This window comes from Purpureocillium takamizusanense, chromosome 5 (genome assembly GCF_022605165.1).
Source record: "Purpureocillium takamizusanense chromosome 5, complete sequence".
Lineage (NCBI taxonomy): Eukaryota > Fungi > Ascomycota > Sordariomycetes > Hypocreales > Ophiocordycipitaceae > Purpureocillium > Purpureocillium takamizusanense.
The window spans coordinates 972,805-991,984 of NC_063072.1; the positions used below are offsets into that span (position 1 = coordinate 972,805).

At 40.4% G+C, this 19,180-nt stretch overlaps 4 protein-coding genes across 4 annotated transcripts; 2 read left to right on the forward strand and 2 right to left on the reverse strand.

Moving 5' to 3' along the window:
• The first annotated feature begins 1,401 nt into the window (after positions 1-1,401).
• Positions 1,402-2,714, forward strand: JDV02_005886 (uncharacterized protein). The gene is made up of 2 exons (XM_047987218.1): positions 1,402-1,834; positions 1,907-2,714. The coding sequence occupies exons 1-2, from the start codon at positions 1,658-1,660 to the stop codon at positions 2,477-2,479; spliced, it is 750 nt and encodes a 249-aa protein (XP_047843202.1). The 5' UTR covers positions 1,402-1,657; the 3' UTR covers positions 2,480-2,714.
• Positions 2,715-3,282: 568 nt separating this feature from the next.
• On the forward strand, positions 3,283-7,740 carry JDV02_005887 (uncharacterized protein). The gene is made up of 5 exons (XM_047987219.1): positions 3,283-3,413; positions 3,489-5,248; positions 5,323-6,777; positions 6,851-6,889; positions 6,998-7,740. The coding sequence occupies exons 2-5, from the start codon at positions 5,170-5,172 to the stop codon at positions 7,243-7,245; spliced, it is 1,821 nt and encodes a 606-aa protein (XP_047843203.1). The 5' UTR covers positions 3,283-3,413; positions 3,489-5,169; the 3' UTR covers positions 7,246-7,740.
• ADI1_1 (1,2-dihydroxy-3-keto-5-methylthiopentene dioxygenase) lies at positions 7,625-8,935 on the reverse strand. Its single transcript, XM_047987220.1, has 2 exons — positions 8,687-8,935; positions 7,625-8,618 (listed from the first exon to the last, which is right to left on the reverse strand). Exons 1-2 carry the CDS (start codon positions 8,798-8,800, stop codon positions 7,710-7,712), a joined length of 1,023 nt encoding a protein of 340 aa, XP_047843204.1. The 5' UTR covers positions 8,801-8,935; the 3' UTR covers positions 7,625-7,709.
• A 115-nt stretch (positions 8,936-9,050) lies between these two features.
• On the reverse strand, positions 9,051-10,446 carry ADI1_2 (Homogentisate 1,2-dioxygenase). The gene is made up of 3 exons (XM_047987221.1): positions 10,163-10,446; positions 9,718-10,089; positions 9,051-9,647 (listed from the first exon to the last, which is right to left on the reverse strand). Exons 1-3 carry the CDS (start codon positions 10,190-10,192, stop codon positions 9,528-9,530), a joined length of 522 nt encoding a protein of 173 aa, XP_047843205.1. The 5' UTR covers positions 10,193-10,446; the 3' UTR covers positions 9,051-9,527.
• Between the last annotated feature and the right edge of the window lie 8,734 nt (positions 10,447-19,180).

Genomic DNA, 19,180 nt, shown 5'->3' on the forward strand with positions numbered 1-19,180 from the left:
CCCCCCAAGGAGCGCGGCGGGCTGAGGGAGGATATCTCGGCGCTGTGTTGACAGAGTGGCGCGGGACCCCAGTACGGCAAAAATCGTCCTTTTAGTAGTATAAATTATATGGCAGGAGGGACAAAAGGATGCTGGATTTGTAACGACGACGACGTGAAGGTGCAAAGGGAAGGGAAGCGAAGCTCCAGAGAGGTTCTGTCGGGATTGTGGGGAGAAGACGCGCGCAAGCGCGTTGGCGGCGCGTGTGGTGGGCGAAATCAATTAAAGCAAGCAAGCCAGCCCACACGCCACGGGCGCCCCCAGCCCCGCGACTTTTTTTTTTCGGCGGCTGGGGGACGCTGCTTCTGGAAGCAGCAAACATCCATGCACGGATGCAATCCCAAATTGATCGATCCACGGCCCAGCCACCCGCCGTCGTTCATTAGTAGATTTGTGAGCAAACGCATTGATGGCGGGTGCACCTCAACAGGCAAAAGCAGGACTCGTTGGTATTCTGGCAATACCAAGTTCGAAAGTACAAAAGTACAGCATGTCGATGCAGCCCGCAGTTGTTGATGCCGTTACCGACGACAAGACTCAATCGCAGAGCAGCCTCAGTAGGGACGGAGCGGCTTGTCTCGCCCGTGCTGTACCTTATTAGCTACGTGTCTTGGGTTCAAGGTTGTTTTCCGGACGGGAGGCACAACACACCCTGCGCGGCGACCGTTGTTGCACCCGTTGGCCCCCACCTCGGCTCCGTGGGCGCTGGACTACGGGCGCCGGACGGGGACGCGGAGAGTACCTACGAAGTACCTAGGTACCCAAATATCCTCTAACTACTAATCAGCTGGGCCGTGCCGGGAGTCGAGCGGCTACAAGGTGATATTCTCCACCACGAAGGACGTGTGCCTGCCACGGTAGCGACGCAAGTAGTAGCAAAGGTAATGCGATAAAGGATAATGTCAAGGACGGATACGCTGCGGACCCCGAGATGCGACTCGACGTGCCTGGGGACACAGATGAACAGGACACCGTTAGGTGAGGTGCGCGACTAAAAGCACCTTACTACCTTAGTAGCAGCTGGGGCGCAGTCACTTCGTAGGTACTTACCTACGCAGTGGACGCAATGATGGTGTGTAAGGTACTGCTTCCACAAAGGTTTCGTCGTGCGGGCAGTTACCTACCAGGTAGGAACCTTACTGGACCTGCTCCAGGTACTACAGGCAGGTTTAGTACAGGTACCTTGAACGAATCGCAAACGCATGGCCGCCGCCTCTCGTCGCAGACCTTCTTACAGTGGGCGTATGTGTCTTCTTAGGTAATAACCTATGCCCCGCATCCTGTACTGCCACCGCAAGACCCCTTGCAGTGCGTCATTGGTGATACGTCGCCTCTCAATAGCTTTGTTCGCACCGCCTGCCTCATCCACATCGGCCCAACGAACCAGTCCATCAACGCACGCGCGACACCTAGTCGCATATCTTATTGACTGTCGCGACTGCACAAGGACGGGTGGCTGTCAGCGGCCGCTCACACGGCAGCTTCCAACTTTCAGCCGCGTTTCGATTCCGCATCGCTGTACGGCGACCTGGCAGTCCTCCTCCGCCCGAACCGCCACCCACGGATCCCACGAGTCTGTCAGTTGCGGGCGCCCGACGAGCATCGCGTACATGAGACCATGGATCAAGTCATGGATGGCGGCCGCCTACCCCTAGAGGCGTGGTTCTGGGAGATGCCCGTTTGCACCCGCTGGTGGACTGCCGCCACCGTGCTGACGAGCGCCCTCGTTCAGTGTCACATGGTGACGCCCTTTCAGCTATTCTATAGCTTCCGCGCCGTCTTTGTCAAGTCGCAGGTATGCTCACTACCCGCCCCCGTCCCGTACGTGGCCGCAGCCAAGCTCGCTGACCTAGTCTCGTTGCCCCAGTACTGGCGCCTAGTGACGACGTTTCTCTACTTTGGGCCATTCTCCCTCGATCTCCTCTTCCATATATACTTCCTCCAACGCTATGCGCGCCTCCTGGAGGAGTCGTCCGGCCGGTCGCCTGCGCACTTCTCCTGGCTACTTCTCTATGCCATGGCGAGTCTGATCGCCCTCTCGCCCTTGGTCTCCATGCCCTTTCTCGGGCACCCGCTCTCCTCGACACTTGTCTACATATGGTCGCGACGCAACCCAGACACAAGGCTAAGCTTTCTCGGTCTTCTTGTGTTCACGGCGCCATACTTGCCCTGGGTCCTCATGGCCTTCAGCCTCTTCATGCATGGCACGATTCCTCGCGACGAGATCATGGGCGTAGTCATTGGCCACGTCTGGTACTTCTTTACCGACGTGTATCCGCCATTGCACAACGGCTCTCGACCTCTCGACCCTCCAGGATGGTGGAGACGTCTCTTCGAAGGCGGTGGCCAAGCCGAGTCTGACAACGGCATTAACAACGACGTGGCGGTCGCCGGTGCCAGAGACGCTGCGGGCCCCGTAATGCCGGGGGGAGTGCGGTAGAAAGGGACATGTTTTTTTGTTTTATCATTTAGCTGCGATGCAGTCGGCGAGTTTACACTAGCGCGTACACGCCGGATGGTCGTACATGGTACTAACGTAGAGACGCTTTGGTTGTACACTGGTGGCGGCTCCTCGGACTGGTCGCTTCTGTTACGAGAGAGGCATTGGCATTGCTGCAAGGCGTTTCCAGGGACAAATATCTATGCCATTATTCAAATGAGACAACACCTTCCGGTACTGGTTATGAACCATGACAGTATTGTCGTGTGAGTTGCTGTGCATGACTAGGTTCTTAGGTATCTGCGTAGTCTGGGTAATGAATGGCCCTCAAGTAGACTGGCCAACAAGCCGCGCAAGCGCATATGTAGGCCCGAGTCATCGTCTTTGCTTGCGATGCTGCGGTCAAGGAGAGGTGCGACGTGGGTTGGACCGCGTTATTATAGGCCAAGACGACGAGTCGGACTCGCAACTGTGGGCGCTTGTGTCCGGGATCGATGAAACACGACGCCAAGAAGTGGCTGATGCAGTCAGTTGGCGACGCCTTGACATGCGGCTTGGGGTTGCGTGCGAAAGGGCGATGGCGGCTTCCATGATTGGCGGACAGGCCTTTGCGTGATAGAGCCGAGGGCATCAAGGACAGTTCCAGACGATGGATGCCAAGGACTGGGCAGACGATGAGCGGGTTCTTGGCTGCTTTGCTCAAAAGTCGGGGGGGGGGGGGTCTCCCGACTAGTTACCTAGTATTATAAGTAGGTAGCCACGACCTCCGATATCATCCTGTACTCGCGCATCTCCCTCGTCTGGTCTTGTCCGGCACATCCATGCCCGCGCGGAGGCTACATATATATACCTACGACGGCATACTGTACCGACCTGCCACTGCGTCCCATCATACCCATGGGCTAAAAATATATTGGGTTGGACGTACTACCAAGTACGTATGTCCTCGGGCGGAGACTGTTCCAACCTCGCACGCGCTCACAGAGTGTCCGACTAATGAAATGCGCAGCATGGCGGCCCTTGGTCAGACGTTGTCCGTCCCAGAGAATGGGGGCCCTTCTTTCGACAAGGGCACGCAACGCGCCGCTGAATGGCCGAGTCCCGGACTCGCACGAGGACAGGCCACTAGGCGATGATTCCAGTCGATGGCTCACCCGACAGATAGCCTCGTGGTAGCGCTGCTGGCCGGGGAGGGGATTCTCTCAAGCCTCTGCTCTGACAGATGCGAGCTCAGTGGAGAATGAGAATTTTTTTTTTCTGGCAGCGCGGGTTGAGATGAGATTGCGTCAACCACGATGTCGGGTTTGTCCGTCGCCCACTCGCGCCGCTGTCTCTATCGGTCTTCGAGGCTGCCATCCAACCTACCAACACACACACTTGCACACACACAGATGGAGAGAGAGAGAAGGAGGGGGGGGGGGCCGGAGCGAATGGCGCTGCGCGAACAACCCACGGGTAGCCGCTGGCACATCGACGCGGCTCCGCAGTCGTGGCCCAGGCAGGCCGCGATGGCTCCCGCTAGCGAGGCGTCTCCGGGCATTGGCGCGGTCGGGTAGCTCAGCCGAATCATGCACGTGCTTGCCCGCGACACGATGGACGGGCGGGTACGGCTGCTGCGGTGGCTGTTCTCTTGGTCTGGCCTTGCCTGTCTCGACGGGGGGTGGTGTGGTGTGGTGTGGTGTGTGCGTGCCTGGCCTGGCATCTTTGTCCGGGTGCTCTCGGCGGACCAACAGTGTGTGTCAAGGTAAAGTTTTGGACGTTGGAGGTCGGACTTTGTGTGTGTGTGTTACGTGAATCCCCTTCTGTTTTTATCTCTATTTGGGTGTGTTCAACACGCAAGCAAGAGCTGACGCAAGTCCCTGAAGCTCATGCGTCCAACCAGCCAAAACGACACGGCTGAAAAAAAGACTGGCTCAGGGAGGCAGAGGCGACAGCACCACCCACGGGAAGCAGCGCCCGAGACAGACGCGCTACTTACTACGTTAGTGGTCGAGATGTAAGCATGGCGGACAAGCTTAAGGGCCTAAAATGCAGTCTCGCCGGGGCTCCACCGTTCGGTCGACCTCTCTGGCTAGAAGTTCCGCAAGCTCACGCGAGCCATTCACCCCATCGACGCCTTCGAGACCCCCGGACGGCCCAAAAGGACCCCTGGCCCTGGCCGCCGCATACTTCGTACATACATACGAATAGTCCCCCCAAGGTCCAACGCCGCGAAGGCACCCACGTGGGCTCCTTCTCGAGTGTCATAGGAGAGACGCGCCCGTGCCTCGAACCCCCCCGTCGTCCCAGCTCTGCCACGATGCCTCCTCGTCTGCGCACACGACCACGAGGGATGCCGCTGCAGCAGCTGCATGCATTGATTGTCCGCAGCCTTCGGTGAACCGACGCAGCCATGGATGTGTGGGACAGACGGATAGACAGACAGCCAGGAAGGAGCCTTGTTCCCGCCGCCGTCTCTGCTGCCCGGCATGGATCTTGGACGGCCGTCGTCCGTATAAAGCCAGCCGTCCTCCCTGCCCGCTCCCTGCCTCTTGGTTTTCTGCGATGCGAGTGAGAATACGTAGCCAATCCTCGAATCCAAGGAGCCAGACCTTGCTCGCCCGACCTCGAGGTCCTCTCCCCCTTTCCTTGTCGCCCTTGTCTTTCACCCGGTTGCTGAGCGCCCAAGGGCCTCCTGCACATCGCTCGCCATGGCGCTCGAGGAGTACACCTACGTCTTTGTCATCGGCACCTTGTTTGCCATGCTTGACGCCTACAACAATGGCGCAAGTGAGTCTTCGCTCGTCCTCGGGTCCCTTGTTATTGTCTTGCTTGACAAGCCCGCTGACATGACGCCAAAACAGACGACGTTGCCAACTCGTGGGCTACCAGTGTCTCATCCAGGTCCATCTCGTACAGGCAGGCCATGATCTTCGGCACCATCTTCGAGATGCTGGGAGCCATCACTGTGGGCGCCCGCACCGCCGACACCATCAAGAACGGCATCATCCCCAACTCGGCTTTCAAGGGCGACGCCGGCGTCCAGATGCTCGCCTTTACCTGCGCTCTCGCCGCTGCCTCCTCCTGGGTCATGTGGTGCACCCGCCACTCGGCCCACGTCTCGTCTACCTACTCGCTCATCTCTGCCGTCGCTGGCGTCGGTGTCGCAACTGTCGGTGCCTCCAAAGTACAGTGGGGCTGGAACGACGGAAAGGGGCTCGGTGCCATCTTTGCTGGCCTGGGCATGGCTCCCATCATCTCGGCCGGCTTCGCCGCCACCATCTTCATGCTCATCAAGCTCATCGTGCATATGCGCAAGCGTCCCGTCGAATGGGCCGTTTGGACCTCCCCCTTCTTCTTCCTCATCGCCGGCACCATCTGCACCCTTTCCATCGTGTACAAGGGATCTCCTAACCTCGGCCTCAACAAGAAGCCCGCATGGTACGTCGCTGCCGTGACCATGGGCACCGGTAGTGGTGTTGCGCTTCTTGCCGCCATCTTCTTCGTTCCATTCGTGCACGCCAAGGTCATCAAGAAGGACTATACAGTCAAGTGGTGGATGTTCGTCCTCGGCCCTCTGCTGTTCAAGCGCCCAGCCCCTGCCGATGCCGACCGCGCCAAGGTGCCCAACTACGCCGTTGTCCAGGACGAGCACGACGATCAGACGCTGGCTGGCTCGCCCAAGTCTGTCGGCGAGGATGGTACCCAAAAGGCTGTGCCCACCGAGGCCCCTCTAACGGAGCCTGCTCAGGACAACGAGAAGCTGGCCGCCAAGGCCGAGGCCACGCAGGCTACCTACAAGGAGCTCGTTGCGCAGGGTGAAAGCCGCTTCCACGCGCGTCTGATGGAGAAGCGCGGACCACTGGGCTGGGCCATGCGCACCCTCCGCGACAACCCCATGGGTGCCGGTCAGATGTACGAGCTGCACAACATCAAGATCCTCGCCAAGCGCGTTCCTGCCATGGTTGTCGTGGGCGCGCTCTATGGCCTGCACTACGATATCCACGCGGCTCAGACAGGTATCGCCGGCACCCCCGAAGGCGACCGCATGCAGCGCGTGTACGCGCACGCCGAGAAGTATTCCAATGAGGTGGAGCATACCTACTCGTTCGTCCAGGTCCTCACGGCCTGCACCGCCTCATTCGCGCACGGCGCCAACGACATTGGTAACTCGGTCGGACCGTGGGCTGTCATCTACTCGGCCTGGTCTACTGGCAACGCCGCCGCCGCAAAGGCCCCTGTGCCTGTGTGGCAGCTTGCCGTTCTCTCGGCCACCATCTCGCTCGGTCTCATCACCTACGGCTATAATATCATGAAGGGTGAGTCTTCTTCACATGGCGGTCGTGCCTCGCCCCTCGCGGAGAAACTCTCGCTGACATCGGTAATACACAGTCATGGGCAACAAAATCACGTATCACTCTCCGAGCCGAGGTATGTGTGCCCGTTATCCCATTCTTCTCCTGTCCCCCTCAAAGCCCTTCATAGGACCCCTTGGGCTGTCGTGAGAGCCATCAATAGACTGACTGACTCATCTTGCAGGGAGCTCCATGGAGATGGGTGCCGCCATCACGGTCTTAGTCTTCTCACAGTTCTCCCTTCCCGTGTCGACATCGATGTGCATCACGGGCGCGACAGTCGGCGTAGGTCTTTGCAACGGCACACTCAAGGCGGTCAACTTTCAGCGTGTCGGCCTGCTGCTTCTATCATGGATCATGACCATCCCCATTGCCGGCACCATCGGCGGTGTGCTCATGGGACTGTTCCTCAATGCCCCCCATTTCAAATAGCCGGGCGAGGAGGCCTCATGTCGTTTGTTTTCACTGCCTTTTGGTTTTCTGTACTGTGATTCTACATCGCGGTCGGCCTGCAACACACACAGGCTTCGTATATCCTGCAATAGATTGAACAAATTCTCCCCAACCGTTTGGTAGAGAAGGGCGTTAGTGCAATGTCGCTGACTGAGTCTGGCAGCGTTTCGGCGCATGTGACTTCCCACCTACCTAGACGCCATATGCTGGGGACTTGATGTCGGGTTGGCGATGCCCAGGCGGGCTCGTTCTGCCCTGGGCGTTGTCGCACCTTTGCTACCTGCCTAGGCGACTGAGCACGCCAGCTCATGATGAGGTGTGGTGCTAAGCTTCGGGTTCTTCATGATGATATAGAAAAAGCTTGAAGAAAACTACATAGTTATACTATTATGACTTTGATACATATATACAACAAGAAAATATTTGAATAGCTCGGCTTGGCTTTAGGATAGAGTATTTAAAATTGTATGATCGCTCGATCCGCTGTCTCGAATCAAGTCCTTATCGTTTTCTTGAGGGGCGGGGAAGTTAAGATGTTTCCAATCCTCAAGTTCTTCCGTGACTGAGCGCATGCGGTCGCGAATGCTTTCGATGGCATAACTGCCGAGAAGCAGTCGCAAGGGTGGGTAGGAGCAGTGAGCCAGCTGCCAGACAAGCTCAGCGCACTTGACTGCGCTAGTGGGCTGGCGATCTCCGAGCCATTGCACCATCCTCTTGGCATGAAGGGCAGGCGAGGTGGCGTGGGCGTAGTCATCGCTGGGGGGCTTGATGAGGAAATGACCCCAAGTGGGCAGAGGGCTCTCGCCCGTATCGGGCTCATCGCGCCTCACCAGGCCAGGCTCGATGAGAGTGGCTTTGATGTTGTAGGCATCCGTCTCATAAAGCATGGCCTCGATGAGACCCTCGACGGCGTACTTGGACGCACAGTAGGGACCCAAGCCCGGGACGCCTAAGGCGCCAGAGGTTGAGCTGAAGATGAGATAGCGGCCGGTATTCTGCCTGCGAAAGTACGGCAGGGTTGAATGAATGATGTGGACGGTTCCCATAAAGTTTGTCTCGAATTGATTGCGCACGTCGTGCTCGTCCTGGTCCTCACAAGAGCCTATGACGCCGTAGCCAGAGCAATTGGCGACAACGTCAATGCGACGGAAGCGATGCAGGGTCTGTTGGACAACAGAGGCGACGGAATCGCGGGAGCGGACATCGCAGAGCATGCCGAGGCAGTTGGCGTGGATGCCGGCCATATCCTCAGGGCGGGACTCGAAGACGCGGCCCACAGAGGTGACGAGGTCACCGCGGGAGAGCGCACACTTGACTAGCGAGCGGCCCATGTGGCCGGTGCCTCCGAAGATCTATACACGTGCGACAAGGGTCAGATAGGCGAGGTTGTTGGTGGGCGGGCGTACAAGGAGCGACCTACGATCCATACGAGTTGCTTCGTGGGTGAGGTCGCTGACGGGGGGTCGCAGCTTGCCGGCAGTTGGAGTCGCGGCTTGTTGTCGGCGGCGGCGTCGAATGCGTGCGGCGGCTCCATGTGCGGCTAAGCACCGGGCGCGCCTCGTTGTGCGCGATGGTCGACGGTGGCGGCGTCTCTGTCTGAAGCAGTTGGTGATGTTGGAGAAACGCCGAGTTCCGTCCGTCCGTTCGTCCGCTGCTGTGGGTACTTCGGAGGCACCTGCCTCCCAAGGTGACGCGAGCTCGTGGGGTTGGGGTACATGGCTGGCACAAGAGCTGGGGGTTTACCCACCCAATAACATGCCGAGGTACTTTGCAACCTGGAACCCCTTTAAATGGCGGGGTTGGAGGGGTTCTCGCTTTAGGTACCTTAGTTACTAGATACTACTACTACCTGACTACCTACCGAAGGTACGTCAGGAGGCACGGACAACATACTCTATACTAGATGCTCCGTGGCTCCCTACGTTAGGTGCCTGTACTACGTCGTAGGTACCTACCTAGTAGGTATATGCCTACTATGCTTGCATGCAACGTCGGCAGGGACGCGGCGCCCCTTCACACCAAAGAGTCATCATCTGCCCGCAATAAATATACAAGTATGTAGCTTCAGTCGTGATCCCATCATGTGTCGTGTACGCAACTCGCGAAGCCCCAACCGGGGCTATTTATGCTCAGCCCGGTCGCGTTCGCGTCGCGTTCCGTCAGGCGGCGGCAGGTGGAACCTCTCAGGTGTCTTCTCGCCGTGGCCCGCCAGCAGCTCTGAGTCTCCTCGCCCACACACGCTACCGTGCTCCGATCCATCTTCACCCTGACAAGAACTGGCCCACATACTCCTTGCGAACCGCATTGTCGTCCAGTTGTGGGCATCGATTGAGAGGCGTCCACTTAGGATCCTCCTTGAACAGGCGCATGGCATGGACATACTTCGTCTTTCGGTCAGCCTCACGATACGACGCTCTCCACTGCCTGCTACCACCAGCCCGGAGTACTCACATTAGATTCATCCGTCGTAAAGCGATGGTAGATGCCCGCGGGGAGGATCAACAAGTCGTCCTTCTCGAGCTGGACTCGTACCCAGTCTTCGTCCCTCGTTCTCACGTCAAAGTAACCTTGGCCGCCGCGGATATAACGGATCTCTTCGTCCTCGTGCAGGTGCTCGTTGAAGAACATCTTGACCTTGTCCTCGTAAATGTCACCCATCTTTTCGGGGGACACGGTGATCTCATCGCGGTTCTTGTAGCCACGCTCGGCTGCCAGCTTGTCAACGCCCTCGAGGCTGGGGAAGCGGTAGTATAGGACTCCGAGCCCGCGGAGCTCATCCACATCCACAGCCCGGCCCGAATCGTGGGGAAGGCGCTGGTCGCCCTGCAGATGCGTCGCCAGTGAGCAGTAGCCCGGGACTTGCGCGTCCGTGTCGATCTATCATGCTGGGACTCACCGGCAGGTTATCGTAGATATACGCCCTCATTGTGTAGAAGCCTGTCGCAGGACGGCGCGAGCACGGGCCAGGCGGGAGAAGCGTTCGAGGTGAGGTTGTCTCAGTGAGCAAGTGCAGGTGCAAGTGCCCCTGCGTGATGATGCGTAGTGTAGGAAAGACTGTTGGCAGAAGGCTTGAGAGTGGAAGCCTGCAGCACAATTATATAGTGAGAGAGCCTCGCGCCTATGGCATTGCTGATGTGAGACTAGCAGAGCGCTGACATCAGACTGTCAGCGAGATGAAACTGATGTTAGATTGTCAGCGGAGAGAGCTAGCTACTGAGGGCTACCCGTTAGTGGGTCCTTTAGAGACTAGGACGCATACCTCTTAGTTAGATATAAAATAGTAATATAGCTATAAAAGCCCGATATATAGCGTATAGCCTATTTTATATATTTATATATTTATATATTTATTATTAATTAAGCTTAAATAGATTATTTAAAGCTAAAAAGTAAATTTCCTAAAAAAAATATTATATAAAGTAAAAAATTTAAACTCCTTTATAATAGTTTATATATATTTTATTATTATAATCTCTATAGTTAATTTAAGTCTAAGAGCTATAATATCCTAAGATTACTCTTAAAATATAAATAAATATTATTATATAATTTAATACCCTTAATTATACTATTTAGCTATAGCGTAATTAAGGAAAGGAACTTATAATAAATAAGGTAATATTAAAAGACCTTTATTAATAAGAATCTTACCCTTATTAATAGAAACTTTATAATTACCTTAATTAAAAACTTAATAATAATTACTTATTAATAGCTAAAATATAATTTCTTTAATTTTTTAAAGCATTAAGATTATTTATTAATATTATAAAGATAGACCTTTAATAATTTATATATACTTTAAATATATCTTTATTATATTTAATAAATAAATATATATTAAATATATATTATTTATATATATTAAAGGGAAAATCGATTAATTTTAATTTAATATATACTTTACTTTAATTTAATTAATATTTATTTATTACCTTTAAGAATAATTTATAATTAAGGTTTTTTAAGCTTTTTATAAATTTATAATTATTTTACTCTTTAATAATTATAATATTAAATATATAAAATTTAATAAAAATACTAATATTATTATTAATATTACCTTTATAAATAAATTAATTAATATAACTTAAAGACTTTAAAGTAAAGACTAATATATTATTTATTAATCTCCTTTAATTACTTAATATATTTAAAATAAAAAATTAATTTAAGTCCTTTAAGTCTTTTTAAATAAATAAATATATATATTTTTAAAAAATCATTATAATTAAAGCCTTTTTAATTAAAATAATAATAATTAACTCTAATATTTTCTTTAATATCCTTTAAAAATTAAATTTAAGAATATAAATATATTAAGTTATTATTTTATAATATATTAAAAGTAAGAAAATCTTAACTATTTTAATCTCTATAAAGTTAATAATTAATATAAATATATTATATATTAATAAACTTAAATATTAATCTTAAATCTTTAATTACTTTTTTTAAAATAATTAATAATTTATTAATACTTTAACTATTAAGGCTTTAAATATATCTTATAATATTATATAAAAATAGCTTAATATTAATTTTATATTTTTAAAGTTAGTAAAATAAAGGTAATAAAATATATTTAGTAAAAGATAATTTTTAAAAAATATTAATATATTAATTATTAAAGATATTATTATTTTAATAGCCTTAAATATCTTAAGAAATAAAATATAGAAGAAAAGATATAAATAGCCTTTATTATTTACTTTTAAACTTATTTAATCTTTATAAAGCTTATTTTATAAATAAATAAACCTTAATTAAGCTTAATATTATATAAGCTTTATATTTATAATACTTAATTATAAAAAAGGATAATTAATAAACTTTAAATATATTATATAAAAATAAAGTATAATTATTAAATTCCTTTTATTATAAAATATTAATATAAATTAAATCTTTTAATTAAATTAACTTTTTAAGCTTAATTTATAAATTCCTTTTAATAATAATTTTTAAAGGATATTAAGTTTATTAAGATTAATTCCCCTTTATTAAACTTTCTATTAAAATAAGCGCTATTATTATTTAATAAAATATATATAAAACTTTAAAAACTTTAATTTTACCCTTTAATAATAATTTAATATCTTTTATATTTAAGAACCTTTATAAGTTTTAAATTAAATCTTTTATTTATATTAATTAAAATATAATATTATTATTAAGTTTAAATATTATTATTAAATAATAATATACTATTAAATAAGCTTAAATATTTTATAATATATTATTACCTTTAATTAATATAATATAAAAGTTAAGCTTAATTTAACTTCTTACTTTATAATCTATTTAATTTATTCCCTTTTTTTAATAATTTATATTACTATAATATAAGCTTCTTTATTATTAAAGCTTTTTAAGCTATTTATTTAATTATAAATTATATTTTTTTAATAATTTTAATATTTATAATTTAATATAAAATTTAAAAGATATTATATATCTTAAATTAACTTAATTCCTTTAAGTTATTATTATTTAAAACCTTATATTTATTATTAAGCTTAAGTTAAAGACTTAATATAAAAGTAATATTATAATTATAATTAACTTAATTTAAGTATTATTAAATCTTTAATATAAGCCCTTTATAAAGCTTTAATTATTATAATTTAATTATACTCTTTAAGAAATTTAAATACTTAATAATTCTATCTTTATCTTAAGGGAGCTATAATTATATTAAAGGTAGCTTTAATTAAGTAACTTTAAAATTAAGGCTTAATAGCTTTTTATATTAAATATATTTTAGATAATTTAAGAACTTAAAATATATTATTAAGACTTTATTATATTAATTTAAGAGATTATTAATACTATTATCTTAAAGTTAAAAGGTAGACTTTTATATAATATTTAATAAAATCATAAAATATATAATATTATCTTAAATACTATTTTTATTAAAAAGACTTAAATTTAAAACTGAATTAATATAGCTTAAACAACCTTTTAAAATATAAAATAAAATCGCTAATATATTATTTATTAAGTTAAGACCTTTATATAATATTATATACTTTATAATTTAATAATTTATAAAGTATTTAAAAAAATATAAAGTAAATTCTTTAAAGAATTAAAGAATAGCTATATTAAACTTTATCTTTATAATTATTACTTTTAATAGCCTTTAAACTTACTTTAAGATAAAAGTAAATAGATTTATTATTCCTTTCTTTTTATTATTGAGTTTAAATTTATTTAATATTAAAAATAGCTTAATCTCTTTATAATAATAAATTAATATTAATTATCTTAAAAGAAGTTAAATTAAAAAAAGCGCTTAAAATTAATATTATTTTAAACAATATCTTTATAAAGCTTTATAATAAATTAATTATTAAGATTATAATAATAATAAATATTAATTAATTATTTAAATATTTTCTTTAACTTTTTTAATATATAAAAATAGTTATTATATAAAAATTAAAGAAAGATAATAAATTATTAATAAAAAGTATAATAGGGCCGGCGCTACGTTATAAGAGCTAGTTAAGTTATTAATAATTAACGTACTATAAAGGAGGTAAATTAGGGTTATATATTAAGTAGCCCCTATACGCGCGGCGCTTATTATATATAAGCTTATATAACTAACTACGGGCCTAGGTTTATATAGGGTCTTAGCTATATATAGCATTACTACGCCTAAGGTAACGCCCTAAGCTTTTATTAGGCTAAGCCCCTTATATTATCCCCCCGCTCCCCTTGCCCCCCCTTTAGCGCGGGCTTAAGCGGCGCTAAGCTAGCCCTAGCTATTATAATAGGGCTTGCGATAACCCTTTACTTAAGCCCTTTAACTAAGGGCTTCTTTTTCTTTATGCCTACTAGCCTATAAGTTAACGTATGCGGCTAGTCTATATTACTACTAGCTATGTAATAATTAAGGCCGTTTATTAGTCTATATATATAATATAACTATATATATAATATAATATCACTATACATATAATATAATATAACTATATATATAATATAATATCACTATACATATAATATAATATAACTATATATATAATATAACTATATATTATAGTATCTAGATAAATATTTATCTAGTTTAAATACCTAGATAAATATTTATCTAATTAATAGTTATATTTTATACCTAGGTAAATATTTATCCTATATATATATTATAGTCGGATAAATATTTATCTAGAATTTTATAATAGTAGATAGTCTATTATACCGACTAAAAGTCTATTTAACTACTATAAGCTATATAATAGGTCTTTAGTCTAATTTAAAGTTCGTTAGTCCTAGTATAAGAAAGAGGGATAAAGGCAGAGGAAGGTAAAGATAATAAGGAAATAGGGATATATAGAGACAAAAGGGGTAATAGTAATAGAGAGATAAAATAGGTAATAGAGATAGGTAAGATAGTAAGGGTATTGAATTGCTTAATCTTCTATCTCATCTAGACTAGGAGGCAACGGCCCTATATATAATAAAATAGACTCGGCCTTCGGTCTGATTATCTATCCGTCGGTATAATACTATTTTTCAGCTTGGCGTTATAGCTGAATATAGCTGAATATAGCTGAATATAGCTGAATATAGCTGAATATAGCTGAATTTAGCGTGGCTTTAGTCTTTAGTCTAGACCTATAGCTAAATTCAGCGTAGCTAGGACTAACGGACTTTAAATTAGACTAAAGACCTATTATATAGCTTATAGTAGTTAAATAGACCTTTAGTCGGTATAATAGACTATCCGCTATTATAAAATTCTGGATAAATATTTATCCGGCTATAATATATATAGGATAAATATTTACCCAGATATAAAATATAACTATTAGTTAGATAAATATTTATCTAGGTATTTAAACTAGATAAATATTTATCCAGACACTATAGTATATAGGTATATTAGTAATATTTAATTGTCTTTAATTTATTTTAAGCTAAATTAATATATTAAATTAAAGGAAGGAAAATATTTGATATTTAAAAGCTAAAAGTAAATAGCTTTTATATAAATTAATATATCTAAAAGTATAAAAATTAAATATAAGCTTATATATTATAAAGAATATAAATTAAGATTCCTTAAGCTTTAAGTAAAAAAGTAAGAAAAAATAAATCAACTTTTATTTATTATTATATAAGTATTTTAATATTTAAATACTTAAGATACTATATTAAAGTAATCTTAAAAGCTAATATATTTTATATATATATAAGTAAAAATAATAGATATATATTTAAATAAGCCTTTATAAAATTATAAAATATACTTTATTAATAAAGTATATATAAAGAACATTAATTATTATAATAATATTTTACTAATTTTAATTTAAGAATATATTATTTAATTATTTAAACATACCTTTTTAAAATTATACTTTATTTATATTATAAATATAAAGCTTTAAAGGTAAAGTAAAATTTATTTATATTATTATAATTACATTTTAATAATTATTTATTAAGCTTTATTAAATATATTTTAAAATACTTTAAATATATACTTACTTTTAGGTATTAAAAAATAGCTAAATTCAATATTAAGTTAAAAATTAAAAAGGGGGATAAAGACTTTATATAAAGGGCTTAAATTAATATAAGCTTAAAAGTATAAAATATATACTTTAAGTAGGCCTTTTTTATAATAAAAAGTTACTTTTTAATATTTAAGGGTATTCCCTTTAATATTAAAGTAAATTACTTTAATATTAAAAGGGTATAATCTTTATATTAATATTATTATATATTTAAATATTTTTTAAAAATACTTTAAAGTAAGTACCTTAATAAAGTTTTTTTTATTAAATTAAACCCTTAAGAAAGTAATCTTTTAAAAAAAAATTAAAGTATTATCCCTTAAAAATTAAAGCGGGTATTTAAAAGGTTTTATTAATAAATAAAAATAATAAATTCATATTTATTAAAGTTAAAGATAAATTTATAATAATAAACTTATAATTAATAAATATTATAAATTTATTTTAAAAAAAATATAAATATTTAAAATAATTTTAGTAAATATTATAATATTAATATTATTAATAAATATTATAATAAGTAATACTATTCGTAAAGGAAGAAAACTCTTAATATAAAGATATTTTACTTTTTTTAGATCCGCGCCCTACCCTTATACCGCGCTAGCTATTTTTAATATATAAGTATAGGACGACTAGCGCGCTATAATATATGCTAAAATCTTTATTAAACTTTAAACTATATAATTATAATATAGTGCTTATACTTACGTTAATACGTTAGTAAGGCTTAATTCGCTTAAAATATATTTCCTTATAATATTACGATATCGGAGCGTTATTATTCCGCTTTAGGCTAAGCCTATACCTATAACCGCGTTTATAATTACGCTCGTAACTATATCTAAAAGGCGCCCGCGCTTAAGCCTATAGCCCCGTCTGCCTTTTCGCTAATAGGGCTTAATCTACCTAAAAAACGTATTTCCGCTATTTACTCGAGATATTATAATATTAGGGACTCGTTTTTCCGGGCCGGGCTAAATACCCGTACGTACTTAATACTATCGCTACCGTAGCTCATAATACCGCCGGTTGGGGTTAAGTAGCCGCGCCGCTAGCTACCCTATAATGCCTTATTTATTATCGTCGTTATCGTTAGCGGTAGCGGTAGCGATAGCGGTAATCTTCTTTAACGGGCGTCGCGAAAGAGTTATTTAATAGTATTATAGGCGGTATTATAGGCATTATAGCTAGCTCTATAGGTAGGTAGCTTTAAAAGGTATTAGATATATTATGCGAATTAAGGTAGCTATTACGTAGCCTATTTTCGTAGGGTAGCCTAGCGCTAGCCTTAATAGTAAACGGTATTTAAGTATAGCGGGCTATATAGCGCGGGATTAGCTAGAAAAAATTAAAAAGTAAAATACCTTTACGCTAAGAGTTTTCTTCCTTTAAAAGTATTACTTACTATAATTATTATATTCTAAATAATATTAAGTTTTTAATAAAAAGATATAATAAAAAATAAGAAATAAAAAGGATCTTTATAGTATTTTATACTTTATTTAATAAGTTTAAGACTTTTATTTATTAAAGTAAAGGGAGGTAATTTAATTAAAAAGGAATAATTAAATTTAATAATAAAGTTAATTTAAAAACTTTATTAACTTAAAAGAATAAAGAAATTAAATATAATTTATTATATTAAAGGTATTATTAATATTAAAGTAAAGTAATATAATAAGCTTTTTTTATTTAAATTATATAAACTTAATTAATAAAGGAATATAATATTATTTTAATTATTTTAATTAATTATTATATTAAATATAAAAAGTAAATTTATAGTCTTTAATATATTATAAATATAATTTATTATTAATTTCTTAAAGACTTTATAATTATTATTAAAAGGGTAATTAATATTAGCTTTTTATAAGGGGCTTAGCCTAATAAGAGCTTAAGGCGTTACTCTATATATAGTAACGCTATATATAGCTAAGACCCTATATAGACCTAGGCCTATAATTAATTATATAGGCTTATATATAATAAGCGCCGCGTATATAGGGGCTACTTAATATATAACCCTAATTTACCTTATTTATAATATATTAATTATTAATAACCTAACTAGCTCTTACTATATAGCGCTAAGCCTATTATAATATATATTATTAACGATAGAATATTAAATAATTAAAGTAGACTTAATAGAAGTAAAGTAGGCCTTTAAGCTCTTAGCTAAATAATAAATAGAACTTAAGTACTTAAAGGTATAGCTATAATCTATACTCGATTAAATAGCCCTTAATAAAGTAGTATTTAAGCCTAAGAAATAAAAGCTACTTAAATAGCTAATATAAAATAATAAAATAGAATATTTTTATTTCTTCCTTTATTAACTAAAGAGTAAATATAATATTAATAAAGTAAAAGACCTTAATAAAGAAAGTAAAGCTATTTAATATTAGCTATTTAATATATTACCTATATAATTATAGTATTAATTAAAGGGGTTCTAGACTTAAAGAGGCCTTAAAGGTAATAAGGATTTAATAGCTTTTTCGATTATATTAAATACCTCTTTAATAATGAATAAATAAAGGAAAGGGCGCTTAATAAGCTATAAAGCCTATACTAAAAAGATAGCTAGCCCTTTAATACCTTTTTCTTTAACTTTAAAAGTACCTTTAGTAATATAAGTAACTTTACTTAAAGAAAAGATATATAAATATTAGTATTATAGAATATTATATTTAATACCCTTAAGGAATAGCTTATTATAATATAGATATTAAATACTTTTTATAAATATATATAATATATTTAAGAGATTATATAAAACTTTAAAAAAATAACTTACTTTAAGGAACTATAAAAAAGGGGATAAGCTTAATATAAATAATAGCCTACTTTCTTAAAAGCGGAATATAATAACCCCCCTTAACGGTCTTAATTATTAGTTATAATAAAGATATTATAATATTAGCTACTTATTTTAAAGGGGGCTATTAAAAAGATATTATAAAGGAAGGTAATAAATAAGCCTTATTATATTAAGTAGGCTATAAAAGAGAAAAGAGAAAGGAAAAAAAGTAAGGGCTATATCTTTATTATAAAGGAAGTAGCTACTTTATTACGCGCTACTTTTATGCCTTAGCGAAATAGCCTATAAAATTAAACTTAATTAAGCTATATTATATAGTCTCTATAATACTTAAGCTTAAAAATAAGGATAATAAAGGAAGTAAAAATAAAGAAGTAATACTTATATAAGGAAAAGCACTACTTTAAAGTAAAGCTATACTTTAAGGCCTATAATAATATAAATAAAGAAAATAAAGCTTAAAGAATACTTAAAGATAACCTTATTAATAATAATAGTATTAATTAATAAAAGCTCTTTTTATTTTATATTTATCGATAAAAGATATAAA

What these genes read in the sequence shown, in the direction of transcription:
- JDV02_005886 (XM_047987218.1), top strand. Translation starts at nt 1,658, where the DNA reads ATGGATCAAGTCATGGATGGCGGCCGCCTACCCCTAGAGGCGTGGTTC. An exon ending in CCGTCTTTGTCAAGTCGCAG is followed by an intron (nt 1,835 to 1,906) that starts GTATGCTCACTA and finishes TCGTTGCCCCAG; the next exon opens with TACTGGCGCCTAGTGACGAC.
- JDV02_005887 (XM_047987219.1), top strand. Translation starts at nt 5,170, where the DNA reads ATGGCGCTCGAGGAGTACACCTACGTCTTTGTCATCGGCACCTTGTTT. An exon ending in CGGCTATAATATCATGAAGG is followed by an intron (nt 6,778 to 6,850) that starts GTGAGTCTTCTT and finishes GGTAATACACAG; the next exon opens with TCATGGGCAACAAAATCACG. An exon ending in GTATCACTCTCCGAGCCGAG is followed by an intron (nt 6,890 to 6,997) that starts GTATGTGTGCCC and finishes CTCATCTTGCAG; the next exon opens with GGAGCTCCATGGAGATGGGT.
- ADI1_1 (XM_047987220.1), bottom strand. Translation starts at nt 8,800, where the DNA reads ATGGAGCCGCCGCACGCATTCGACGCCGCCGCCGACAACAAGCCGCGA. An exon ending in CGAAGCAACTCGTATGGATC is followed by an intron (nt 8,619 to 8,686) that starts GTAGGTCGCTCC and finishes GCACGTGTATAG; the next exon opens with ATCTTCGGAGGCACCGGCCA.
- ADI1_2 (XM_047987221.1), bottom strand. Translation starts at nt 10,192, where the DNA reads ATGAGGGCGTATATCTACGATAACCTGCCG. An exon ending in ATATCTACGATAACCTGCCG is followed by an intron (nt 10,090 to 10,162) that starts GTGAGTCCCAGC and finishes ACGCATCTGCAG; the next exon opens with GGCGACCAGCGCCTTCCCCA. An exon ending in TTACGACGGATGAATCTAAT is followed by an intron (nt 9,648 to 9,717) that starts GTGAGTACTCCG and finishes CGAAAGACGAAG; the next exon opens with TATGTCCATGCCATGCGCCT.